The 26916-nt window shown below is 41.9% G+C and overlaps 1 protein-coding gene and 1 pseudogene across 4 annotated transcripts in view; both read right to left on the bottom strand.

Annotated features, from left to right (window-relative positions):
- dync2h1 (dynein cytoplasmic 2 heavy chain 1) overlaps positions 1-26916 on the bottom strand; it is a 60562-nt gene that overhangs the window by 20008 nt on the left and 13638 nt on the right. For 3 of the 4 annotated variants that reach the window (XM_088381121.1, XM_088381123.1, XM_088381124.1), the window contains 45 exons: positions 26551-26619; positions 26293-26447; positions 25755-25887; positions 25552-25669; positions 25337-25449; positions 25110-25223; positions 24839-24989; positions 23780-23985; positions 22358-22540; positions 21920-22102; positions 21479-21702; positions 21216-21331; positions 20012-20211; positions 19768-19899; positions 19520-19652; positions 19234-19441; positions 19022-19151; positions 18038-18193; positions 17590-17849; positions 17246-17492; positions 16647-16798; positions 16367-16511; positions 15654-15756; positions 15364-15528; positions 15011-15135; positions 14456-14704; positions 14244-14352; positions 14057-14170; positions 13462-13604; positions 13266-13338; positions 12435-12595; positions 12162-12299; positions 11335-11448; positions 11086-11246; positions 7668-7791; positions 7461-7582; positions 6964-7050; positions 5935-6061; positions 5151-5292; positions 4512-4621; positions 4217-4237; positions 3810-3908; positions 3353-3476; positions 2880-3043; positions 2668-2787 (listed from right to left, as the gene is read on the bottom strand). In XM_088381121.1, the coding sequence (XP_088237247.1) occupies positions 2668-2787; positions 2880-3043; positions 3353-3476; positions 3810-3908; positions 4217-4237; positions 4512-4621; positions 5151-5292; positions 5935-6061; positions 6964-7050; positions 7461-7582; positions 7668-7791; positions 11086-11246; positions 11335-11448; positions 12162-12299; positions 12435-12595; positions 13266-13338; positions 13462-13604; positions 14057-14170; positions 14244-14352; positions 14456-14704; positions 15011-15135; positions 15364-15528; positions 15654-15756; positions 16367-16511; positions 16647-16798; positions 17246-17492; positions 17590-17849; positions 18038-18193; positions 19022-19151; positions 19234-19441; positions 19520-19652; positions 19768-19899; positions 20012-20211; positions 21216-21331; positions 21479-21702; positions 21920-22102; positions 22358-22540; positions 23780-23985; positions 24839-24989; positions 25110-25223; positions 25337-25449; positions 25552-25669; positions 25755-25887; positions 26293-26447; positions 26551-26619 (6423 nt within the window). The remainder of the gene's footprint in view (positions 1-2667; positions 2788-2879; positions 3044-3352; positions 3477-3809; positions 3909-4216; positions 4238-4511; positions 4622-5150; positions 5293-5934; positions 6062-6963; positions 7051-7460; positions 7583-7667; positions 7792-11085; positions 11247-11334; positions 11449-12161; positions 12300-12434; positions 12596-13265; positions 13339-13461; positions 13605-14056; positions 14171-14243; positions 14353-14455; positions 14705-15010; positions 15136-15363; positions 15529-15653; positions 15757-16366; positions 16512-16646; positions 16799-17245; positions 17493-17589; positions 17850-18037; positions 18194-19021; positions 19152-19233; positions 19442-19519; positions 19653-19767; positions 19900-20011; positions 20212-21215; positions 21332-21478; positions 21703-21919; positions 22103-22357; positions 22541-23779; positions 23986-24838; positions 24990-25109; positions 25224-25336; positions 25450-25551; positions 25670-25754; positions 25888-26292; positions 26448-26550; positions 26620-26916) is intronic. The other variant, XM_088381122.1, reaches the window with a different exon arrangement.
- Positions 9227-10099, bottom strand: LOC148394909 (uncharacterized; annotated as a pseudogene).

The following is a 26916-nucleotide window of genomic DNA, read 5'->3' as shown; positions in this document are numbered from 1 at the left end:
ATGCACCAAACGGCAGCTCAGAGTACCCACCCTTCTTGGAGTCCCTGGAGGAAGTGCTGGAGAGCACTCTTCCTGGGGACTCCATCGTTCTACTGGGTGACTTCAATGCTCACGTGGGCAATGACAGTGAGACCTGGAAGGGTGTGATTGGGAGGAACGGCCCCCCGATCTGAACCCGAGCGGTGTTCTATTATTGGACTTCTGTGCTGGACACGGATTTTCTATAATGAACACCATATTCAAACATAAGGGTGTCCATGTGTGCACTTGGCACCGGGACACCCGAGGCCGCAGTTCGATGATCGACTTTGTAGTCGTGTCATCGGATTTCCTTTGGACACTCGGGCGAAGAGAGGGGCGGAGCTGTCAACTGATCACCACCTGGTGGTGGGTTGGCTCCGATGGTGGGGGAAGATGCCGGTCCGACCTGGCAGACCCAAACGCTCTGTGAGGGTCTGCTGGGAACGTCTGGCGGAATCCCCTGTCAGGAAGAGCTTCAACTCCCACCTCCGGCAGAGCTTTTCCCACGTCCCGGGGGAAGCGGGGGACATTGAGTCCGAGTGGACCATGTTCCGCGCCTCCATTGTTGAGGCGGCCGACCGGAGCTGTGGCCGTAAGGTCGTTGGTGCCTGTCGTGGCGGCAATCCCCGAACCCGCTGGTGGACACCGGCGGTAAGGGATGCCGTCAAGCTGAAGAAGGAGTCCTATCGGGCCGTTCTGGCCTGCGGGACTCAGGAGGCAGCTGACAGGTACTGGATGGCTAAGCGGAACGCGGCTTCGGCGGTGGCTGAGGCAAAAACCCGGGCGTGGGAGGAGTTTGGCGAGGCCATGGAGAATGATTTCCGGACGGCTGCGAGGAAATTCTGGTCCACCATCCGGCGTCTCAGGAGGGGGAAGCAGTGCAACATCAACACTGTTTACAGTAGGGATGGCGTGCTGCTGACCTCGTCTCAGGACGTAGTGAGTCGGTGGGGAGAATACTTCGAAGGCCTCTTCAATTCCACCTACACGCCTTCCATTGTGGAAGCAGGGCCTGGAGACTCTGAGGCGGGCTCGCCAATCTCTGGGGTTGAAGTCACTGAGGTAGTTAAAAAACTCCTCAGTGGCAAGGCCCCGGGGGTGGATGAGATCCGCCCGGAGTTCTTAAGGGCTCTGGATGTTGTGGGGCTGTCATGGCTGACACGCCTCTACAACATTGCGTGGACATCGGGGACAGTACCTCTGGAGTGGCAGACTGGGGTGGTGGTTCCCCTCTTTAAGAAGAGGGTGTGTTCCAATCACAGGGGAATCACACTCCTCAGCCTCCCTGGTAAGGTCTATTCAGGGATGCTGGAGAGGAGGGTCCGTCGGGAGGTCGAACCTCGGATTCAGGAGGAGCAGTGTGGCTTTCGTCCTGACCGTGGAACAGTGGACCAGCTCTACAACCTCAGCAGGATACTCGAGGGTGCATGGGAGTTCGCCCAACCAGTCCACATGTGTTTCGTGGACTTGGAGAAGGCGTTCGATCGTGTCCCTCGGGAGGTTCGCTGGAGGGTGCTTCGGGAGTACGGGGTGCCGAGCCAACTGATAAGGACGGTTCGGTCCCTGTATCACCGATGCCAGAGTTTGGTCCGCATTTCCGGCAGTAAGTCGGATTCGTTCCCAGTGAGGGTTGGACTCCGCCAAGGCTGCCCTTTGTCACCAATTCTGTTCATAACTTTTATGGACATAATTTCTAAGTGCAGCCGAGGCGTTGAGGGTGTCTGGTTTGGGGACCTCAGCATCGCGTCTCTGCTTTTTGCAGACGACGTGGTGCTGTTGGCTTCTTCAGGCCGTGATCTCCAGCTCTCACTGGAGCGGTTCGCAACCGAGTGTGAAGCGGTCGGGATGAGGGTCAGCACCTCCAAATCCGAGTCCATGGTCCTCGATCGGAAAAGGATGGAATGCCCTCTCCGGCTCTGGGATGAGATCCTGCCCCAAGTGGAGGAGTTTAAGTATCTTGGGGTCTTGTTCACTAGTGAGGGGAGAATGGAGCGTGAGATCGACAGGCGGATCGGTGCAGCGTCGGCAGTAATGCGGACTCTGTACCGGTCCATTGTGGTAAAGAGAGAGCTGAGCCAAAAGGCAAAACTCTCAATTTACCGGGCGATTTACGCTCCTATCCTCACCTATGTTCACGAGCTATGGGTCGTGACCGAAAGAACGAGATCCCGGATACAAGCGGCCAAAATAAGTTTTCTCCGCAGGATGTCCGGGCTCTCCCTTAGAGATAGGGTGAGAAGCTCGGTCATCCGGGAGAGACTCGGAGTAGAGTCACTACTCCTCCACGTTGAGAGGAGCCAGATGAGGTGGCTCGGGCATCTCATCCGGATGCCTCCTGAACGCCTCCCTGGGGAGGTGTTCCGGGCATGTCCCACCGGTAGAAGACCCCGGGGACGACCCAGGACGCGCTGGAGAAACTATGTCTCTCAGCTGGCCTGGCAACGCCTTGGGGTCCCCCGGGATGAGCTGGATGAAGTGGCTGGGGAGAGGGAAGTCTGGGAGTCCCTCCTGAAGCTGCTGCCCCCGCGACCCGACCCCGGATAAGCGGAAGAAGATGGATGGATGGTTGGATGGATGGATGGATGTTTGGGCATTGAGGTTGCAATTATTTATACTTTTACGACTGTTTCTCTGTTAATGGTGTACCTCCAACAGTGACTCTTCTAATAGTGCAAGCTGTATCTTCTTGTCTTCCTCTTGTTGAAGCAGTCTTGTTTTCTCCGTCTCTAATTCTGGTTTCTCGTGTTGTATGGTCAAGGCCAGAAGCTATTCATAAACAAACAAAGACATACAGCATTTGTAGCATATAACATTGTTCTGCTTTAAAAAGTGCTTAGGTCGACAGAAAAAAAAATCACCTGTCCTTGCAGACCTGCCCTTGTGGTGGTAAAGTTGACTTCCGTAACCACAGAAACGGCATCAGGGGGGATGAAGGGAGCAGGATTACGTGTCGCCAGGAAGAGTCGGAAGTCTTCATTGTAATCAATAACCTTCTCTCCGATCTGTACAACGTATCTTGGGCCTGCACACATGTGCATTATTTATTTTTTTTGCCAGAAAGGAAAGAAAAAACAATGAATTCAGTTTTTCAATTAGATGGTCTTAAAAGTAACAACTGTGACTTCCTAACGCAGCATGGTCTTTGTCTTTCCACTTTTTTTCCTATACTCAACAACCTCCTTATCTACCCATTTTCAAAAATTAGTTTTTCATTGATATGATGTGAATTATTCTAAGGATAATTGAGAGAAATAATGAAAAGTTACAGTCATGTTACATCACAACACTAAAACAATAATCAGATATGGTTTTGTGCATTGTGCAAGTGTACCTTGTGCGATGAGGTCTCTTCTCAGCAGTGGGTAGAGAACAGGTTCCACTCCATCCATTTCTTGAATGATGAGAGTTTTTCCAAATCTGACTGCCAGCTCCAAGGCTGTCATGAAATTACTGTCCTTTATAGACATACAAAAGTGTGACTGTTAGGATCAGAGAGTGAGCTATATCAAATGTGTTTTAAAATAATGACACAGCAGGTAATATTGGAATTTTTCAGTCATGTAGGCGAAATCAATGTGATTCACAAAGTGGTGGCCTACCACCATACATTAGTCATTCGCTGATCTGCTGGTTCACTGTGCACTGAGATGCCACAGCAATTGACAGATAAAGTAATACATATGTTAATGTAATACAGTACGTCTTTGATAATTTTGATTCAAAAAGATTCTATATTCTATCTATCCTTGATAGCCAATGACATCCGCTGACTTTCAAGTCGTTTTTACCTGTTGGTTGATAACCTCAAGTCGGTTTTGTATGAGATGTGTGCGGAGCCACTCTGTGGCTCGGGAGGAAGGGTCAATGAGGAAAGGACATGCGACACTCTGAGAAAAAAAACACACAACTGTCGTCATTTTAAGATGTCTAGGGCCTGGATCACTAGGAAATGTGCTGAAGGTACATGATCATATTGATTATGCACAGAATAAATCCATGAACAGAAGTACCATTTCTGCTTACTTCTGTTGTTTTGTTATATCTATTAATACGTACTTCAATTGCTGTTGGCTGCAGATATTCCAAAAGTAAACAAATGAAGTCAATAGGTATTTACGTATATTGTGTGATTTCAGATGTATGGCATAAGCACAAACAACACAAACACTGGCTGTATGGTGGAACAAAGCCTTACCCGTAATTTAAGCTCATTGATCTATAAATCAGAAATGGAGAAACAAAACACAAAGACAGATGTAATATGTTTATATGAATGGCAACATGCTCAACGCAATTACTTGATACTTTATATGATGATTCAAAAACGGTATGGAAAAAAAAGGGGTGAAAATGGGTGATCAAATAAAGACAGGATGACAAGACAACATAATAGACTGCATTCTTATATTCATAGTATGCATTATGAGAACAGAGCTCAATAATACAAATGAGATTATAAGGTAAGGCAAGAATAGCAATTGATTCCCAACCTGTAGTATGACAATGGCGTTCTCCATTGAGAGGTCATCAGACGGCAGCCCTTGGCTCTTCCAGATCAACTGTTCACTCTCCAGGGACAGGAATGTCCTGAAGTCAAACTCTATATAAACAAAAAGGCATGTAATGTGTTTTGGGCCACCAGTGTTCTCTATTCTATCATGTATAATGAAAAAACATAAATAATACATTCTACATACTATACAGAAATTATTCCGAATGACTAATGTGCCATGGAAGATTATCAGGTGTGCCATTTGCTACTGGTCCAAAAAATTTTAAAGACCTTTAAATCTTGCTACTATCTCAGTTTGGTATTCAACTACGTAAACAGGCCGAATTTTCCCAATGAGTAAGTAAATTTCGGAGTATTTGGAGAGAATACATCATTATTTCAATACATATACTAATCAGTCAGTTAGTTAGTTGCCCTCAAACCCTTTGAATCCATCTTCAGTTCTTTTCTGTTCCAACATGACTTGCCTCAGAACACAAAGAAGAAACTTCTCCCAAAAGAATGAAAGCCTTTAAAACTGGTCACGATTAGTTTTGTTTTCAGGTCCTTTATCTATAATGTTCAGCTGTCCAACTGAGTTATGTCCATAAGTCTATCAATTAAATTTCACACTTACTTTGTAGTCCTGACTGAGCCATCCAGGTTTCTAGACAATGTCTACGACGATCTTCAGGAGCTGCAGACAAATATGTGATGAAGGCTGCAGCAAGCATCGCCCTCACAGGGAGTGTATCTAACTCGTTCTTTATCTCCAACATCTGATGGTGAGAAAGAGAAAAAAATATGCGAGAACTCAAGTCAAGATAAGGTTAAAGATATAATCGGTCTTTTCAGCACTTTATTATGATACTAATTTAATTTCTCATGGCACTGCAATACCGTGGCTAAAGGTTGTCACCTCAAGGTTGATTACTAATGCCATATAGACAAAAATACCAAGCTCTCATAATGTAACTTTTTAAAAATTTGAAAACAATTTACATACTTGCTGATGCCACTGAAGCACGCCAAGGTAATTGAAACATTATGAAGTTTACCAACTCTGTCATATAGTATTTAAAAAAGCCAAGAGTTTGAAGTGACTGTGAACTTGATGGTATGTAATTATTGTTAAAATATACTGTACTGTAAATTCTGAAGACGATCAAGTGTTACTATGGAGCAAATGTTGAGGAATGTTGAGCGTGTGCGTGTGAGAGAATGAATGTGTTTGTGTGTCAGAAGGAGATTGAGTGTTTTAATTAACACCCAGACAGATGCTGTCGAAAGAAGTTAAACAGCCAAATAAGTGACCTGAGACATCAGAGCTCCAGCCCTTTGTCAACCCCAACGTCTTCTGTGTTTCAATTTGACAATAAAATGGCCATATTAGCCAAGGCAGTATCAATACTTTACACAACCTGCGTATTCCACCGCTTGTGTTCTCCATCCAGTTGGGAAATCAGTTGCTGGGCAGCATTGATTGTGTCCTGAGCTTTTGTCACCTCAGCTTCCAGCTTAGCTGCCTCTGCAGTGTGACACTGAAACCTACCAGAAAGAACGACAAGAGGTTTTTAAAGCAAAATACAGGATATAGAAAAATAAAGTCACATTGATACAAGCAGCATGTTATTGACCTTTAACCTGATTGCAATCATCATGGTCCAGTACATTTTAAGAGGGGGAATAGATCTGCCCTTCAGGCAACCGTGATTGTTTATATCCTTGATGACAATAATAAGCAGAGGCAATAAACAGACAGTAAGAACACATTTGTTCAAGGATGGCAGGTGGATTTGTAGAATTGCAATGTGATGACTGGAACCTTGAGGAACATGCTAAACAGTCAGTTGCTCCTGATGTCGTCAAAGTCAATTTCCCAAAGGTGAGAGTGTAAGAGATTATGTGGCATATTACAGTAACCGTGGTAGTTTGGTTACCTCCTGCACCTCACTTGCAATGCGCTGACATTTTTAAAGTAGGCTGATTTTAAATGATCAAATCAAGTTTTATCACTTGGCACTTGGCAAGTATGATTGAGTCCTTGTCCGAGAGCTTTAACATTTGAGGTTGCAACAATCCACATTGTATTACATTGTATTTTTTTCTTATAGAATCTCATTTTGAGGTCCTTCCTTGGGTTCAATGAGGTTGAGGTAAAAAATTATGTTCCTCCACGCCATGTTCAAACCACGTGAAATTTATACTGAAACAGAAAATTGTCTTCCTAAAATGGTTCCCACAAAGTTACTTGATAGAAGCCTAAGGCTAACCCTGACACCTAAACGCCCAGACACAGGGACAGACACACACAATCAGAATAAATGAATAAAACAGAATGATAATAAAAATAACTGAATATAAATAACTGAATAAACCTTTGGCCATGTTGCAAAAAATAAATAAATAAATAAATAAAATATATAGCAAATATTAAAGGAGGTGCATACTTCTCTTTGAGTTCATTAACCTTGTCTCCAACAGAGTTGAGCAGGGTTTCAAGCTTATTCCTTCGACTTTCTGTTTTCCTCAGATTGCTGGACAAGCACAATAAATAATGTTATCAACATTAAGCAAAACTGAAAGAATGTGTCTCGGGGTTATTTAAAACTCAGTATGCAGAAAATTTTCTTTTTTTTTAATTATAGTCATTTGACAGAATAAACTAATGATAAAACAATGATATTGTGCTGTGCTGAGCTTTACACACTATTTAAAGCCATCACAGTTTATCTCAACTTTGATTAATCACATTCAACCTTTATCGCATGCACAGATGAAGTAAATCAGGCTCTAGTGTGCTTACTGGTTACTTCAGATGAAAATAGCTGCCGTCTAATATTCTCAACATATTTTATTGTTGGTAATATTATATGGATGTATGTTTGTATATGATTGTGTGTGTGTGCGTGTGTGTGTGTGTGTGTGTGTGTGCGCGCGCGCTCACTCCATTAGTCCAGCCTGCTCTCGCTCAAGAGGCTCTATCCTCTGTAGGACATGTGAGTACTGAACATTGGCTTTGACCCAGGCAGCCAAAGGCGCTGCTGCTGCACTCGCACGTTTTGCATTCTGGCCATGTCAACAGAAGAACATTTATCTGTTAATCAGACATAGTGGTATTTGTAGTATTTGTGGTATATGGGGGCAAACTGACCCTGGGGTCGAAGGAAGCTTTATTCCTGTGAAGTAGTTCTTCCACACTCTGGCGAATCTCTGGGGTGATGTTCCTGGCCTCGAATGTGACTATGTCCTCCCTGACACCGCGCTTAGCTAGGAAGCTAAAGATTAGGATGGGGAGATATGGAAAAAAACAGATGGTTACAAGAACCTTATAATAATAATAATAATAATTCATTCAATTTGTATAGCGCTCTTTCAAAAACCCAAAGACGCTTACAGGGAACAAGGCAAAGACATACAGGAGGGGAGGGGGATGGGGAAGAGACAATGGGATAAAATTATGAAAAGGAAACCAGTTATGGGTAGGGGAGGTCATAGGCTTGAGAGAAGAGGTAAGTTTTTAGATGGGACTTAAATATGGGGAGTGTGGGTGACCCACAGACAGACTGAGGGAGAGAGTTCCAGAGTCGAGGTGATGTGCAGGAGAAGGCTCTGTCGCTGAAGGATTTGCGTTTAGATTTTGGGACTGTCAGACGTGAAGTATTGGAGGATCGGAGGGGACGGTTGGGGCAGTAGGGGACAAGGAGGTCGGATAGGTAAGTGGGAGCCAGGTGGTGGAGGGCTTTGAAGGTGAGGAGTAGTATCTTGAAGATGATACGCTCCTTAATGGGGAGCCGGTGAAGAGAGTGGAGAACAGGAGTGATGTGTTCACGGGACCGGGCGTGGGTAAGGAGGCGGGCAGCAGAGTTTTGGACTAATTGAAGTATATGGAGTGAGTGAGCAGTGATTCCAGTGAGAAGGGAGTTGCAGTAGTCAAGCCGGGATGAGATGAAGGCATGGATGAGAGATTCAGCGGCAGGGAGAGAGAGGCAGTGCCGGATTTTGGCAATGCGTTGGAGGTCGAAGTAGGAGGTCTTAACAACTGAGCTAACATGAGGGTGGAAGGACAGTGTAGGGTCGAAAATAACGCCAAGGTTGTGTGCCAGAGGGGAGGGAGTGATGCTTGAGGAGTCAATGGTGAGTGTGATGGATCCAGTTTTATTAAGGGAGGATTTAGTGCCTATGAGGAGGAGCTCTGTTTTGTCACTGTTGAGTTTGAGAAAGTTGTGGGTCAGCCATGTTTTTATTGTAGAGATGCAGGTTTCAAAGTGGGTGAGGGGAGGGTTTTGGGTTGGTGTGGTGCGTTAATAGATCTGGGTGTCATCAGCGTAGCAGTGGAAGTTCAGATTGAGTTTGCGGATGACATTACCAAGGGGAAAGAGGTAACAGATGAATAGGAGGGGGCCAAGAACTGAGCCTTGGGGGACCCCCTGTGTAACTGGGGAGAGGATGGATGTGTGGCCGGAGAGAGAGATGAACTGGTTTCTGTTGACGAGATAGGAGGTGAGCCAGTTGAGTGCAGTGCCCTCAACACCTAGTTGGCGCAGCCTTAGAAGGAGGATGGAATGGTTCACAGTGTCAAAGGCTGCGCTAAGGCCGAGTAGTAGTAGGATGTTGAGGGCACCAGAGTCTGCAGAAATGAGGAGATCGTTGGTGACTTTGACAAGAGCTGTTTCGGTGCTGTGAACTGGGCGGAATCCGGACTGGAAGGGTTCATAGAGATTGTTGGACTGGAGATGGGTGTGGAGTTGGGTGCAGACAATGCGTTCAAGGGTTTTGGAAAGGAATGAAAGGTTGGATATGGGACGGTAGTTGGAGAGGTTGACTGGGTCCAAGGTGGGCTTTTTGAGGACTGGGGTGATGGCTGCAAGCTTATAGACAGTGGGAAAGTGGCCAAGGAATAGAGACTGATTAAAAAGGGTGGTGAGGTGAGGGAAGAGGACAGGGAGGCAGGCCTTAGTTAAGGTCGTTGGAAGGGGGTCGAGAGAGCAGGTGGTTGTCTTGGATGCGGGGATGATTTCTCGGATGGTGGAGGAGTCAACAAGGGAGAAGGCAGTGAGAGAGGGGAAGGGCGGGAGGTCAGGAAGGGGGGGGGGGGCAGGAGAGCAGGGGAGGTGGGGGAGGAGGAGTTATTGATGGTCAGAGAACTGTTGATTTGGGCGATTTTGTTGTTTAATTTGACAAGGAAGAAGTTACAGAGGGCGGGTGAAGAGGGTGGCTTGGTGGCCGGTGGCTGGAGCAATTTGTTGACGGTGGAGAACAGTACGCGGGGGTTCCGGTTGGTGTTATTAATGAGAGATGAGAAGCAGATTTGGCAGCAAGAAGAGCATCACGATAGGAGGAGATGTGTTGTTTGAAGGTTTCAGCATGGACAGTGAGGCAGGTTCTTTTGTGGAGGCGTTCGAGTTGACGGCCAATTTGTTTCATGGAGCGGAGTTCCGGGGTGTACCAAGGGGCAGAGTTAGTGAATGTAACAGAGGAAGTTTTCCAGGGGGCTAGGGAATCAAGGGAGTCAGAAAGGATGTTGTTGAGCATGGTGGCGAGGTCATCAGGGGAAGAAGAAGTGGGGTCAGAGGGAAGGGCAGAGGATAAGAGCTGGCAAATATATGGCTGGCAAATATGGCTAGCTTATATGAAGAATATCACTTGCATTTACCGTATTTTCCGGACTATAAGTCATAGTTTTTTCATAGTTTGGCCGGTGGCGGGTGCAACTTATACTCAGGAGCGACTTATGTGTATGTGTGAAATTATTAACACATTATATCATTTCACACGAAACTGCAAAAGGACACTCTAGGCCTGTGGAACAATTGGAACTGTAACTGACGATGTGTCTGACGTAAGCCACGCAGAAGAGGAAGCGCTGCATCTTCTACTTCCAGAACTAGCGGAGTTGTTTAAAAGTGACACCGAGGATGAAGATTTCATTGGATTTAATCATTTGGAGTGACGCGGATGGTTGGACAAAACTTGTTAGCATGTTATTTATGCTATAGTTATTTGAATAAATCTTAATATGTTACATCAGGCACGTTCTCAGTTCCTTATTTATGTGTTTACGTAACGTTAGCATACCGTATCTTCAGCCTGTTGTTGCCTATTCTATTTTTATTTTAAATTGCCTTTCAAGATGACATGTCTGTTCTTGGTGTTGGATTTTATCAAATAAATTTCCCCCAAAAATGCGACTTATACTCCGGTGCGACATATTCATGTATTTTTCTTCTTTATTATGCATTTTATGGCTGGTGCGACTTACACTCCGGAGCAACATAGTCTGGAAAATACGGTACAATGGTATGAGGTGGTTTGCTAACACATCTTTTACTCTGACTTCTGCATTTTTTTTTTATTGATTTTTTTTTTTTTATATTATCATTATTATTATTATGTCTTATGACAGTTGCAGACCATGTTCACCCCTGGAGCCTGAGGCAGCTGTTTTATTTTTCAAGAAAAATACCATCGTCATTAGTTTAATTAGTCCCAAAAGTTGAATCTGTCATTTTATTTCTAGCGTCACCTCTGTGTGCATCCTTAAAGCTTTTGTTTTTGCTACCTTAGCTCACCTCTTCATGCTGACCCAGGAGGTGTCGAAGGTACCCATCAGTCTCAGGACCCCCTCCAGGATGTCCCTGATGACATCAGGTGGCATGCGGAGAGAGCGGATCTCAGACAGAGCTTCAGGCTTGATGTTTCCCACTGCTTGCTTCGCCTCATCTACCAAAGGCTTAAAGGAAAGAAATAAAATTAATGTATGTGAATGTGCCCAAGCTATTGTGGAGGTCAGCTCTTGACAAATCAACCAGACAGCCTACCTTTACTTCCTTCAGCTCATCTTCAATGTTGCCTTTCCGCTCTTCTATCTTGGACACTTCTTGAGCCATCCTTGCTTGAAGCTTTTCCATCTCTGCCTTCTGGTCACTTGCATTCTGGAGGGCCAACAATTATTTTTGGTAGATTAAGAAGGCATTTTGTTGTAACAAGTTGTCCACACACTGAAATTTAAATTATTTCTATATAACAAATTTTAAATTTTTAAATGTCGGACAAAGGAAAATGACATGGAAACTGTCGGAAACGGGAATGCACCCTTGTCCAGGCAAACCTTTTCAATGATTACACTGTCTTCCTACCCAGCTGATTTGAAAGCCTCCTTTTCTGTTCTCAACCCAAATAAAATCCTTGCACAAGGCCATACTTAATTCATTTTTCCATCTTGGTTAAAACTTTATAAAAAAAAAAAAATCATTGGCCTTAAAAATGGTTCTAGTAATTTATCCCTTTCACCAACTATTGTGATCTGCTACCAGCCAACCGGGATCAAACTACTGACGGTTGCTCATTCAGTCTTCCTTAATCGTCATTAGTTGAAAAAAATAATCCTATTCAGAATTCTGGATATCTACTGAGAGAGTATAACAGATGGAATGAAACAAATAGAAGTGCATTTTAGCTCAGTGACCATGTTCTTCACAGCTGGGAATAAGTAACATCGCTGGGAAATGCAAGAAATATGCAAAGGAGAAGATGCGTTACAACTCATAAAGGACCATGAAAGACATGTTCCCCCAAGACACCCATCCTGCCTGACAGTCAGCGTACAATTTTCAAATGACAATACCAATCCAATCAAATCATTTACCTGCATGGATGTGGTGATTTCCTGCAGGGCAGAATCGGCCTCCTGCTGTTTAGTCTTCAGCAGCACACTCTGCTCTGCAGCCCGCCTCTTCAACTCATCAACCAGTGCCTTGGCTTCATTAAGTTTAGACACACCAGCCTGCAAACAAAAGTCAAGGTCATTTCTGCTTATCATATTAACTCGTCTCGCGTAAATAGTAGCAAGAGAAAACAAGTAACACTTTTCTTGTGACTGTAAAGCTAAACAAGTTTATAGCTACATCGCATTCGTTACCTGCAGATGCTGTTGTCTCGTTGTGAGCTGCATCTGCTTCCTGCTATAAATTGCATTGTAAAGGTGTAGAAAGGCCATATACTGGCTGGGTGTAGCGCCATGTTCTCGACATGACTCATGGACCATCAGGAACAAACGGCTCACATCTTCCTGTCCAGATTCTGTTATAACACATCATAATGTAACAATAGAGGAAAGAACAAACTGACAACATTCTGATTCATGCAGTGATGGAATAGTAAAAACATTAAAAAAAAAAAATATATATATATATATATATATACACACACACACACACACACACACACACACACACACACACACACACACACACACACACACACACACACACACACACACACACGCACACACACACACACACACACACACACACACACACACACACACACACACAGTTGTCTATGAGCACAAAGCATTCACCACTACATATTCTCTACGGCTAGCTCTTGGCTATGTTAATGTATTAGCAAAATTGTATACAGGATGAACAAGTTTGGTCTCATTACTGACCCCTTGGGTACACACCCCACAATTTGCAAGCAAATGAAGTTGAACTAACTCAACTATAAAAACTGCTGTCTTTTCTTTATGTAACCACTGCGCCCATTAAATGTTAAATCCCTAAATCCAATAGTGTTGTAATTTGCTGATCAATAAATAAGGACTGATGGTATCCAAAGCTTTCTGAAGATCAACAAACAGCCCTATTTTTTTTTCTTCTTCATTGGATTCAGTGATTCCTCCAATGTTTCAAGATTTGTTGCTGTATGTAAAATGGAACCAAAAGGAAAAATTAAAAGATATTCCTACCTTTTCTTGATTTCTTGTCACCTTCATTGTTCTCATCCTCACTGTTTGCCTTTGCAAGTAACAGCTCCGGAATCTGACAAAACACAATTTTATGCAAACCCATGCACTCAATGCATAATACTAATTGCTTATGAATAAATAATATGTATTCAACATATTTAGAAATGTTCTTAAAAAACACCCAAAAGCTTCTGACCTTCTTCATACTACTTTCAGACCATCCTTCCATCCACTGAACAGAACACTTGCGGTAAAAAGCTGGATTACTCTCACAGCTGATGGTGAAGTTGGGGTTTGAACAGTCCATGATTAGCACAATGTGAAGATTCTGCTGAATTCCTGAAGGAGATGTGACACAGAAAGATGAGCAGAAGAATATAATATTACCATAAAAGCATTTCCTCACAAAATTGAGATCACAAGTGACAATATGTATCTCGGGTATTTGTTTCTTGATGCTCATAATATTGTCCTTATAAATATAATTATCAGGCAGACCTGAATAATGAGCTGTCAGGAGGCTTTTTAGTGGTTTGACTTTAACATTAAGCTATGGAATAAATTATCCGGCTACTGATTCAACCTTAGTGACCCTGCAGCATTTCAATAGTACGTACATTGCTCTATAAGTGAAAACGAGTGCTGGAGATAGATAACGAACAACGACAGAAAAAACTGCCGGATAGTCTGAACAAGAGGGATATACTGTATATACACAGTAGAGAGAAAAGATGATTACATTTACCACACAGGGAGTCCAAAATAATGACAGAAAAATGCAGCATACTAACTGAAGGAAAAGTAGTTGTAGAGAGGTCCAGTAAATCCATCCTGGGAAGCCGAATCTTTGAGGGAAGAGAGAAGAGGCTCCAGTTCTTCTGGGGTGTATAGTCCAGGAACTTCACCTTAAAATTGAAATTGAAATTCAAAATTTTGAAAACTTGTCCACGTTAGGTCATTTATTATGAAATGACATACCAGAAGAGAGCAGGCTGTTAACCATCTCTAGGAAGGCAGAATTGACAAACTGATAGTCCTCCAACAGGAAGACAACCTGCTGCCCATCTAGTCCAGCCAACTGCATCACCTGGACACATATTAATGTGTGAAGCTCAAAGAGTGGCCACAAATTTTGCAGTACATGACACAGTAACTAGAATGACAAAATCTCAAATGTAAACACCACTTACCGTCTTGAGATCATTCTTAAAATGCTTCAGAGAATAACCACGAGAGATCTTTGGCGTAAACAGAGAGTACCCATGCATGTGCGACACCAGGAATGTGGCTGTGTGCCGCCCGACGCCACTCCGACCAGCCAGGAGCAGAGAGCCACCTGGCCGGCTCAGCACGCGATCGAGTCTGGACACAAAATCACACACTTCCCAGAAAAGGAGGAGGTCCAGCTCTCTGTTATCACGACTGTACAGCACGAGACCCTAAAGAGAAAACAAACACGGGGAAAAGGTGTACAGACACTATCATTTTACAACACATACACTGACGGACACAATAAAACTCAGATGAAAATAAGAAAACAAAAAACAACAATACTCAGTACAATGACAATCAATCACTCTCAAAATATTACATGTTCAACAGGAAGTAAAATGTTTTGAAATGAAATAAAAAAAATGTGAGGGGATGATTTTACAAGTGAGTTCAAACAAGACACACACAAGAGAAAGCTGCTGTAAAGGTTTACTTTGAAATCAAAGCAAAGAATCCAACATATTGTTGTATACCTTCTGAATGACTTGCTTGAGGTCAGAAGAATGCAGACGTCCCAGTTGTTTACCATGAGGAGGCAGAGACTGGCCTGGAGTCATTAAAACCCCCTCAGAGACTCCCCATGTTACATAAAATCCATCTGCACATGGGGAAAAAAAAAACTCGTCAGTAGACAACTGTAAAGGGTGAATAATTAAGAAAAAATAATGAATGTATGTGTAGAAGCATACAAGTGTCAGAAGGGATACATTTTTATTTTAATTCCTCAAGAGTCTGTTTTTATAGAGGGAACTTTCCCGTCTGAGCATAAAATTGTGTGTTTTAAGCAAGAAATGAGGAACAGGAATGACAGAAAGAGATTCCTTACCAGTCATATTTTCAAGAGCATCAGAGCTCCAGTCCCCGCGGATGATGGAGGAGAGTATGTTATCAAAGGTATTGAGATCTCTCGAAGAAACAAGCCGGTCTCTGAAAAGCCTTCTTGCCTCGTGTGCTACCACCACCAGCACACTGTCGGTCACATCTGATTGAGCTTGGAAAACAAAAATAACAATAATAATAATAATAATAAATATATAGTATAATAAAAAAATCAATTTTACTTTATTTCACAAAGCTACAATAGCTCCATTACAAAATGAGAATGGATTAGGTTACCTGCAGTGAGGTCATATCGTAATAAGCTGAGAACCCATTCTGTCAGGACACACGGGGTAAAAAGGTAGTGACTATGGTCATCCACTGTAAACTTGGCTTTCACCTGTTAGGAATCAAACACAGTTCCAGTTTTGGATATTGACATCGTGCAGTAGGACGGAGACCTGATCTATATCGATTTGATGGTGCTAATAATTTGATGTCTCTTTGAATTTAATGACATTTGATAGTTTGGTCTGTGAAGCACTTTTACATATTGTTGCATATTAATAAACACGACAAAAGATACAACCTTGTGTCCCCATACGATATCGAATCGTAATCCCACTGAGTCCAACCAAATTGAATTGTTACATTTGTACTTGTTACAACCTAGAATCATATCGTACCCCATGTATCGGAAATCGTATCGAATTGTCTTTTGAGGAGATATGCACACCCCTAGCTAACCTTTATGATTACATTTTGCTAACATAACACAAGAGGGAGGGAAGGGAGGTAGTTATATAAAGGAACCCACAATTATTTTCCTGCTATAGAACATCAGCAAATGATGTTTAAGTGCAATTATTCATTGTCTTTCTTTCCCTATTTTAAATTATGTAAACCTATAATTCAGTTTGTACTCATTAGAGATCATGCTTTCAGTAATTGCAGAAATAGTGTGGCTACAAATATAGATGCTGACATGAATGTCCAATCCAATTCAGTACCTGTTCATAGAGTTGCACCAGCGAACCAGCCAGCTGGTGTGTTTTGCCTGTGCTGGCCCAGGATGCTTGGCTACCCAAGCTGTGTTGGAGAATTGGCTGCAGGTACGCGGAGTAGATAGTCTGCAGCTGCTCCCGGTCTGGATAGCTGAGGCACCAAAGCAGATGGAGACAGAGAGTAGACAGGAATGGAGAGTAGTAAACAGGAATAGCACAGTTTATAGTGAGGAGGTTGATGGTGGGAAAATAATAATAAAGAAGGTGCAATCACCGCTGCACTTACTCTATGGTGCAGATGCGAACTATCGATGAAAAGCGAGATGTTAGCAAATGGCTCCCAACAGCACCACTTGTTGACATTGAGGCCACCACCTGAATGTTCTCCAGGCTGACCCATTCCAGATTTTCATCATAGAACCCTTTATATGTCAACACCTGTAGAGGGAAGAGTGGGATAAAACAGTTAGGACACTCATTTACTGGAAATTGCCATTAATGATTAATGAACTTTTAAAGAGCAAACCAATTATTGCAAAGTTCATATGAATATATGCATACATTAAAGATGCTGTTTGTTTGTCATTCAATAACTTGTTAAAAAAAACTTTTTGTTTCATGGGGATTTTTTGGTAACTTCAATCACAGCGAATTACTGTTATTGCCTTCAGCAGTCCAACTGCTGATGCGTGATAAAAACATTTGCCTTCTAAATAATTTACCACCCCTTTAACCATTTCATTTAAATAAACGTCACGTATTGCTTCGATAGTTCACAGTTTCAAGGGTAATACGTACATATTACTGATTTAAAGCGAGTACATTTCAAATAGTTTGTTCATTTTTTATATTAAGTTGGACTTATTCTTTATGCAAATGTTCTACCTGTTGCAAGAAAGCTGTGAGGTTGCTTGTTCCCCACTTGTCAGGTTTGGGTAAATTGATGTCTTTTAGGTAGAGAATCAAGTTCTCACAGTCCTTGGGTCTGAAGACTCGACCGGTGTTGGAGCTGAGCAGCAAGCAGGTCTGACTGAGCTTTTGAAGGACGTGGCGAGATGAAGTCTGGGCACTGCAGTGGACCACCGCCACTTGTGTGGAACGTAGCCGAGAGAAGGCAAAGCGCAGGAGCATTCTAGATGTTAAGAAAAAACAATTAAGACTTGTTTATTTAGTATTTGAAAATCTGACTTTGTTCAGTCGATGAATTTTCCACGTCCGTGTGTAGTTACCCCTTTCCGCAGCCCTCTGGTCCCACCACCATGAAGGGTTGTCTATGTTGAGCAGTGAGCCAGGGGGAGAAGCAGTGAAGTGCCCTCTGTATGTCTGGAGTCTCAATAACAGGCAGTGAATTTGAATGAGAGAGCTGCTCCAGCCTGAGATTGTCAGGCCGCTGCAATGTATAAACTGCAAGATGGCTGCTGTCCGGGTCATAGTAGGTATCGAGTGGCTTTCTGATGTTTGGTGGGGTTTCATTGGCCCAGCTCAGCAACTGAAAAGAAAAAGACAAATATGGCAGCAGACATGTTTATGCATTCTCAATTTTATGCTCACAGGTGACAACAAACATGTACAATGACATTACTTATTGCAAGCACCATCAAAATACCATTGCCAGTGTACTTGTATAAAAAAAAAAAAATTGGCTTCTCAGAATCTGCAAAACTTATAAGTGCTCACCTCTTTGGCAAACTCTTGTCTTGTTTTGAGGTTGAGGTTTCCTCCCAAGCCTCTGAGAAGACCAATGATGAACTGACCGCGCATTGTCACTGCACTAAGGTGTGACAGACCGTTGAGTACAGTGCCCACGAGACTGGTCTCCACCACAAAGTCATTCTTAGGGAGGGGAAAAAAGAAATAGAACAGTTTACCCCATTAGTGTGCACATTGTTTTCCCTGATGAAATTAAAGTGCTTTCAATATAATTTCCTGAATGTATTTAGCATTTTACAGCTAATAGCATGCTAAAAGATTCATACAAGGAACTATAAATAGCTACACACTCAAATAACTATTTATATTATCACATAATTAAAAAAAATAATAATTGAGCAATCATTTCTGTAAGAAATTAATTTTTGAAAGGTAATATAAACAGGTTTGTTCATGCATTTTATTTTAGTCTCTCATCCATCAAGTAAATTGTTGCGTCAGTTCACTTGTTCTTCTGATTTATTATACGTATTAGTTTTTTACAGGCACAATCCACACATTTGAATATAATTGGAACTCAATTAAAATGGAGACTCATAATTTGTGTAATTGGTTTAAAACTCTCACCAAAAATTAAATTCCACACAGTGCAATTTTAAACTATTGATGGTCACCTGATTACACCATTAGGCATCAAAAGCAAATTGACATTCAATTATTAATATTGCATTAACATCAAAAGCAAATTGACATTCAATTATTAAATTTGCATTAACATCAAGATCTGGACTGACACTCATTAGGTACCGTTGATAATGTTCCCTTTTGACCTGAGAGGTGAATGTCGCAATATGCTCATTATTGCGGTTGTAGTTTATAATGGCGTGGAACCGTAATCCAAAAAATTGAGAGGTGCTTACATTCACAAGGGCCTGGAAGTCATTTGATTGTGGAGGTGTCCCCAATGATACGTCAAGTAAATAGTGACTGCAGAAGGAGGGCAAAAGTTACCTGTTTGAGGACCCAGTCGAGACCTCTTTGGAAGTAATCTCCTAGCCAGTTTTCTAAATTAGAGCGACACTGCTCGGGCTGATTCCACAACCACGATTTCAGCAAGGCGCCCACATCGATGTCCTCATCACTTAAAAATGAAAGGGGATGTTAGAACAAGGGAAATAATGGAATAAATTGCAAATAAACACACATTATTCAATAATGCTAACCTTAGAAAGATCATGCCCATGCGAGATATTGTGGCTGGGGAGGCACAGCTGAGGTCGTGAGTCTCAAACAGGAAATTGACATTTGGTCCAAACTGGATCCGTTCTCCACTTGGCATTGTTAAAAGCCGATTATCATCGAGCACAGAGTTCAAACTCTCAATCCATTCTGGATCAATGTCACCATCACACACAATCCAGGAGCTTACATCTGGGAGGAAATTGAAATTAAATGTGAATAAACATAAAATAAAAACAAATGTAGTGCACAACCAACCACATTTCTCACCCTGCAATTCCTTAACCACATTTCTCGCACTATGCGTCAGAACGCCATCAGCCCACTCTCTGGTGTCCATGTCAATATGTCCCAAAAGCTGCTGTTTGGGCATTGCCTTAGGGTTCATTGTGTACAGCTTTACCTACAACATAACAAAATACACAAATGTGTCCATTTTCTATCCAGAACAAGCTAAGTCAATAAAGGGATGGAACTGGTGGGTTTAAAAGTTAGAAAGAAGAGTATTCATCACTCACCACTCTGCCTGTCTTATTAAGAGCAGCCCGAAGCATCCTCCACAGAGTCGACTTGCCCGCTCCACTTGGCCCTACGATCACGACACCCATGCGTTGTCTCAGCTGCTCATTCAGCTCCAATACCTTTTTGAGCTATGCTCACAAACACACACGAAAATCATTATCTGGTCACCAAGGTGATAGTTTGCAGGAGTTTTCAAAAGGGTATGAGGAAGAGTGTTTGCACGGAAGGACACACACACACCTGAGCGGGTATGGGCTCTAATCGATTTTCTTTGTAGACCTGTTCCAGGGCCTCAGTAAGGATCAGGTCCTCAACATCAGTGAAACCGACCCCAGAGAAGACGTCTCTGAGCAAGGCATCAAATCGTGAGCCATCAGCAAATGTCAACTTGGACAAGGTGTTAAGTCGCAATGCCTGGACCACCAGATTGATCTCTTGAACTGCATACATACAATAGAAGAGAAACAAATAAAAACACAATCATTTGAATTAAACTGTAAAATAAATAAATTTCTGGGGCGAGCATTAAAAATAAGAGAAGTACAAAAAACAATTCACCATACCATTTAAAAATGCAACTTGCTGTTCTTGTTGTTTAAGAGAGTGGCATGTTTTCAGAGATTGCATTAACTCAATGCAAGTTGCAAACATTTCCTACCCAAGCGTGTTTTATTCAGAGCACAGTAGAAAATAGTACTTGACTGGACTACACATTGAGCCAAACACCAAAGAACCTTGGGACCCATTGCCCATTTGTGTGCGCGTGCGCGTGCGTGTGCGTGTGCGCGTGTGTGTGTGTGTGTGTGTGTGTGTGTGTGTGTGTGTGTGTGTGTGTGTGTGTGTGTGTGTGCGCGCACGCGGGCACGTGTGAAGATGAGTGTGTAGAGCAGATAAAGGGTGGGTGGTAGACCACATGGAATTGAGACTTAAGAGGGAGAGAGACAGTGGAGTGAGAGGAAGAAGACAGAGAAAGAGAGAGGATGAAAGTGGCACAAACAAAAGTTAGAAACAGTACACAGTAGCAAAGACAAATTACAGCCTAAGGTTATAAAAAAGTTGCACAGCCCCAAATGTGGTTCATTAAAGTAATGTATTGCTTTTCAAAGAAGTAAATTTGGCTCCTCTGTGTTGTGCAAGCACCCATTAATTAACAAATAATTAATTGACATTTTGATAATGTGAGAAAGGTATTTTTGGACAAAGTAATAATGATTTAAAGCTCTGCCTGTAGTTTGGTTCATTCTATTTTTTTAATTGACTAATCGGAACTGGCAGCAGCATAAAATATCCATATCGGTCAAGCCCGAATGGTTTTAGCTGCTTGATATTGATGCTTTTGTTGCAACAATTATGGCTCGAGGTCACCAGATAGGTGGCCCTGCTAGTTTTAGTACAGATGTTTTGCAATGCTAAAAATACGAAAAGTATTCATAGAGGGTCTCACTTTTGTCCTTGTCATGACTCTTCCTCTGTTGCTGCAGCAAACTACCACAGGCCTTCAGCACTGTCTTCAAAGCACGCAAACCCCAGTCGTAGTGCTGCTGCGGGGTCAAAAGCTCCCTAGACACAAAAAGAAAAGAAGCTTGCCTAACCGTTCTCAATTGACTGCAGGGATGGTGGTCCAAGTGTGAAGATAACTTTTCCACATAATCAATACACTGCAATGGAAGTCATTGCCGTTCCAAGGCTTTTTAAAACACAACTTACCTGGCCAGGTTAAAGATGGCAACCAGTTTGCGCCCCAGTATTTCTCCGTTTTTGAAGCCCTCAGAGTACAAAATGACTTCAGCAATAAGTTCATTGTCAGGCCGGCTCATGGCCACAGGCCTGAATAGTTGCTTAAGGTTGTCTGGAAGTTTCTGTCTGCCTCCGTAACCTTTTCCTGCTGGATTCAGCGTGATGAACACTCCAGAGTTTGGATCCAATTCAACCTTAGATAAAAAATAAAATACATACATAATGTACGATACACACATACATATACATTCCTTGGTTGTCTAATTTATTTTGTAGATTAAATGTTGTAGTTGATAGGTACAGTACATGTATAAATAGCCACTGAAATGAAGGATAGAATCATCGAAGAACATTGAGACAAAAACTTGGCATCTGTACTAAATGGTATTGCATCAGTTCTTATTCACTGACCTCCCTCCCCATCAGTTCGCATGTGCGCTTGTGATGTTTCAGGGAGTCTTGAATGGCTTGAATCTGCATAGAAACTGCAGATAGCACTGCCTCCTCCAAACGATTGAACTCGTCAAAGCAGCCCCATGCGCCACACTTCACCAAGCCCACAAAAATGCGTCCCATTGATTTCACATCAATACCCTAGGGTAAAAAGACAACACCGGAAATGAGACTTTCATTTGCTCTTCCTTTTGAAGTCACATATTTGTAAATATTGATATTGTGATATGACAAAGATTAAAGACAAACATCGTCTATTCATCTACAAACAATACATCAATCCTTGAAGATATCCTTGAAGTTATCCAATGATGTTTACCTTGGTGAATAACAGACATCTACCACAAACTAATCATGTCTTTCTCGTATATAATAATATATGGACCAAGTTTTTACCTCATCACAATTGAACACCAAAACCTGGCGCCCAAACAACCCACCCAGGGCTTTGACTGACTCGGTCTTGCCTGTTCCAGCTGGCCCGTAGGGATTCCCCCCGAGCCCCATCTTCATGGCCTGAGTCAGAGTCAAGTAGCATTTATCAGTCAGTGGAGTGTGAACCAGCTTTGCCGCATTTCCCTGCAACGCAACAAAGAGAGAGGGGGGAAATGGAAAGGGAATTGAGAGAAAAAAAGCTCATGAAGATGACAGTAGAATGAAACAATGTAAACAGAGAAAAAGAAGGTGGGTGATGAAGAGACACGCTGTCTCAAAAGAACTGACTGACCAGCAAAACAAAATGACAGATGCTTTTGATGTCTTTTCATGTCTAAACACAATGTGCTTTTACCTTCACCCATTGTTAAATAAACAGCTCCCCCAAATGGTAGTATATTCCTTGGACATTATGAAATATGCATCTCAAAAGTTCCCCAAATTGCGCCTTATTTATTTTGCAAAATCACAAAGACACCTTACTATAGATGCTGTAAACTGAGATGATGAGTATGGATGAATACAGGTAGGCACATCACTGTCCAATTAAAACATATATTTCCAAATGTATGTTTTTTTAAACAAGACCAAACAATAAACTTGATGTTATACACTTTTCATTGAATAGAAGCCAAGAGTGCCAGATACAAAAAGTGCATGATAAGGGATCATTTTGCTCCATTATGCAATACTTTGAGTGACAGTTTACATTAGTTTATCTGACTATGGCTTGTTGTAGTGTTTAAAACTATACAGATAGTTCTCAATTAAATTTTAATATATTATATAATGTTTTCATCTCTGTTGTTTCCTATAGAATTTTTTATTTCAATTAAATTTAGTGGTGAGATCTAGAAATGTGAAAGCACAGCTTACCTTTGGCTCCAAAATAGTTTTTATTTTTAATTAACATCTGAGAATCTTGTAAGTCAGGGATATATAGAATGTGGAGTCAGGTTTACATTTTGATCTTGAATCAAATGAGGGCAGGGTTAGTAGAGGACTATGAGTCTATTGAATGGCATGAGATGAGACATTTAGCTGGCTAGAATGTTCTATACCCACAAATTTGATGTCTGACAAATGACTTCAACCCGAGTCAATGTTCTCACACACAGGCATTTGTGAATTAAATGTCCAGCACCAGCTTCATCTTCCCATTAAGATCCTGTCCAGTTTTTCCAATTTTCATATTTTTCAGACTAATTATTGGCGACACACGTTATTGGACTTAAGTGTGTGCCAACGTTATGGAAAGGTTCCTTGCAGATGTCCTCCTCAATAATTATCACAAGGTCATGCTCAAAGCGAAGCCTTTCCTTGAATCTGTGCAGGAGGTGGATTGTTGCAAAAGACCAAAAAAATAGGAGTTGCAGTACCCACCTGGTACTCATAGGTGTAGCTGAACTGTGCATCCACCATATTAATGTAACAGCATTTATCAGGTCCCATGTAGAAACGAAGTTGCTTCTGCCAGGCCCAGGCCTCAAGGTCGCTGACTCCAGCTTGCTTCAGATGCTTCACCACACTGATGTTATGGATTATGTCCAGAATCAAGGCCTTCAACTTCAACTGCAGAATGCCAGTGTCTGTGCAGGGACATTATTATATGGACCAATGCATGGGTGAAATGTGATATTACATGAAATGTAAAGTAATATATGCAAAGTAAACAATCTTCATACCTACTTGCCACCTTCTCATTTACAATCCAACAAAATACTGTTAATAAACTGAGCAATTAAATTAGTTCAGTCTATTTAAGGCTGACGCAAATAGAATATATTGCATTTGTTTACAATGTTGTTTGGACAGAAAGTTGATGCTAATTTTACAGCTGTTCAATACATGAATTTGCTCCTTACATAAACAATTAGCTCCCACTGCACGTAAACCATATTACTAAATGCAAGTGGTTAAGTTGTGTGTTTGTAGGAAATACAAATGGACTGTACAAAAAGACATAGTGGTGAGAGCAAGTGTTTTGGAATACAAAACGCAGCTTTAAACTCGGTTAACAGTGTTCCATCACAATAACTTGCAGAGAATTCACATTACAATAAATGATTTACGCTTTACAATTACCATTTCAATTTCCCTTGCTTGTTGTTGTTTTTTATAATTATTATTGCCAGTCATACGCTTTTCAACTATTGCTTCTGACCTGAAATAATAAGGATTTGCCTGCTGCTTGTTTGCTTGCTGTAATATGGTTGCAATGTTGTAATTAAGATTGTATGATCAACAGAAACACAGGATAAATTAAGGATCGTAGCTACCAACCCACCAAGCAATGTCTAGAAAATGATTTAAATCTGTACAAGTAAAAAAGACAAATTTCTGTGTTATGACATGAGTAGAAAAAACTTTGGTAGTTGTTTATAGAGTGCTCTATTAAAAAAAAAAAAAAAAAAAAAGAGTCAATAACTCCAGTAGGCCAACCTGTATTTGTCTGGTCATCAGAGCTGGTGTCAACTGTGGTGTAGTGTTCCAGCTTGGCACTGAGCTCCAACTCTAGCTGTTGGAGACTGTGTTCCTTGAGCGCTCGCTCTACATCTTCAGTAAACTGGATTTGCTCTGCAAGACACAAAATCTATACCCAAAAATTACATTGTTGACTTTACAGGCTTTTTATGGAAAGACGAACAAAAAAATTAAAAGGGAAGCAGTCTTAAGTCACAAACCATGTGAAAAAGGATGTACGTATACGTACTTGTGACGGATAACGTGAGGGGTCGACATCCCCTTTTTTCCCTGCAGTGACACAATCATACAGCATTTCCCTCAAAGTCCCCTTCATTTGTTTCGAAAGTTCATTTAACCACACCTATAAAACACAGATTTCGAAACAATGGGTAACAGACCATGTCTGTATTGAAATTAAATATACCAAACTATTTTTTTCTATAGTCTATATGTCACACTCCCCGTGTTATTTACCTCTACAAGGTTGGAGATTTGAACAGTATTTTTGAGAGGCACCATCTCGCCGTCCAAGGAACACATGGCCACAATGTGCTGGCACTGCTCATCAAACACAACACTATGGATACCTGTTCAGGAAGTACATTAATTAGGTTCCCTATTCAAGCCACAAAGTTTCATGTTTTAACGGTGTGTGTCCACTAAATGTGTATAGAATAAAGGTTTGTGACCTGCAAAGAGTTTCTTGAGGTGTGATTGGATAACCGTTGGGTTGGTAGCCTGACCAAGAATCTCTAAAAGATCATCATCTCCTATAAAATAAAACCTTGGGAAGGCTGAGCGCTTTTCCTAAAACAGACACACACAGATTTTTTGAAGCTGTGATACATGAAGAGATTGACGTCTTGTGATGGTGCTTTTAGTGTGCATGTACCTCCAGAAACTCATTGAGTGATTTTTGGCAGCGCTGCAGCTGGTCCATGATGGTCACCAGGGAGTTTCTGATGCCAGCCCTTGAGCTCAAAGAAATGACTCTGTTGTCCCTCTGAATATCTGACATGATTGCCCTGAGTGGTACATGGGTGGCAGATTTCTGTTAGTTCATGTTTACACTGCATAATTGCATATCCTGACAAACTAGGGACGCAAATATTGAGAGATCTGGCTATCCCACATACAGAACGTGAAAATGAAAGAAAATATACAAGTGCACACCCCGAATGTGTTTGATGCGGTTGAGGTCAGGGATCTTTGTCAATTTCTTCAACTCCAAGGCCATCCAAGTGTATCTTTATGGAACTTCTATGTTGACTGTGCATATTTTTTTATTCCCGTTGCTAGTGTAAATTGAGTCGAACTCAACTCAAACCCTGCAAACTACCCTGAATTACTTGAAGTATTCAGATTCAGGAGGACTAAGGATAAGACAGTCCACCATCTTTTCACAAAAGTCAGATTTACATTCCAGTTACCTGAAGTCCTCATCAACTCGTTTGAAGCGGGCCTCCTCTCGGGGTAATGCTCCCCGTCCAAAGATAGGCTCCAGATAAACCCATCTTCTCTGGATGGCATTGAGACTAAGAAGGTATTCGTCCAAGTCTGATAGACGTACCTCCCACAAGCTGACCTGAAAATACATCGGAATAAACATCACATAGTTATTTTACCCTTTTTTTTGTCTTAATTGTTACTGTTTATTCAAAGGAGCTCAATCCACACTTTTATCTGACCTTGTCCTGGAAGTTGCGGTAGTAGGGAGAGTCTTTCAGAGACTGCAGCAAACAGCGGTTATCTCCTACCTAGATGGACACAAAGTGGCAAAAGGCCAACATTGGCTCAACTGCGAAGATTTCGTCTCTTAGTGTCTGCTGGACTGATTTTAGGATTAATGCAAATTCATCTAGACGAAATGACGCATGTAAATGAGCTGGTGGAACTATTACAGAAGAAATGCAAATGTTTTTTTATTTTACTGTGTTTAAAACAATTTGACTGCACATCTGCATCATGGCTATGCACAGCTGTGCTGTTTGCAGATGCATTTAAGACAAAATTTCAAATACACTAAATCAATGGTCTGAGGTTTGTAAATACTT

Source organism: Syngnathus floridae, chromosome 7 (assembly GCF_059516105.1).
Source record: "Syngnathus floridae isolate MCC-2025c chromosome 7, RoL_Sflo_1.0, whole genome shotgun sequence".
Taxonomy (NCBI): domain Eukaryota; kingdom Metazoa; phylum Chordata; class Actinopteri; order Syngnathiformes; family Syngnathidae; genus Syngnathus; species Syngnathus floridae.
Note: the sequence above shows the minus strand (reverse complement) of the source record. Positions and strands in the feature narration are given on the sequence as shown.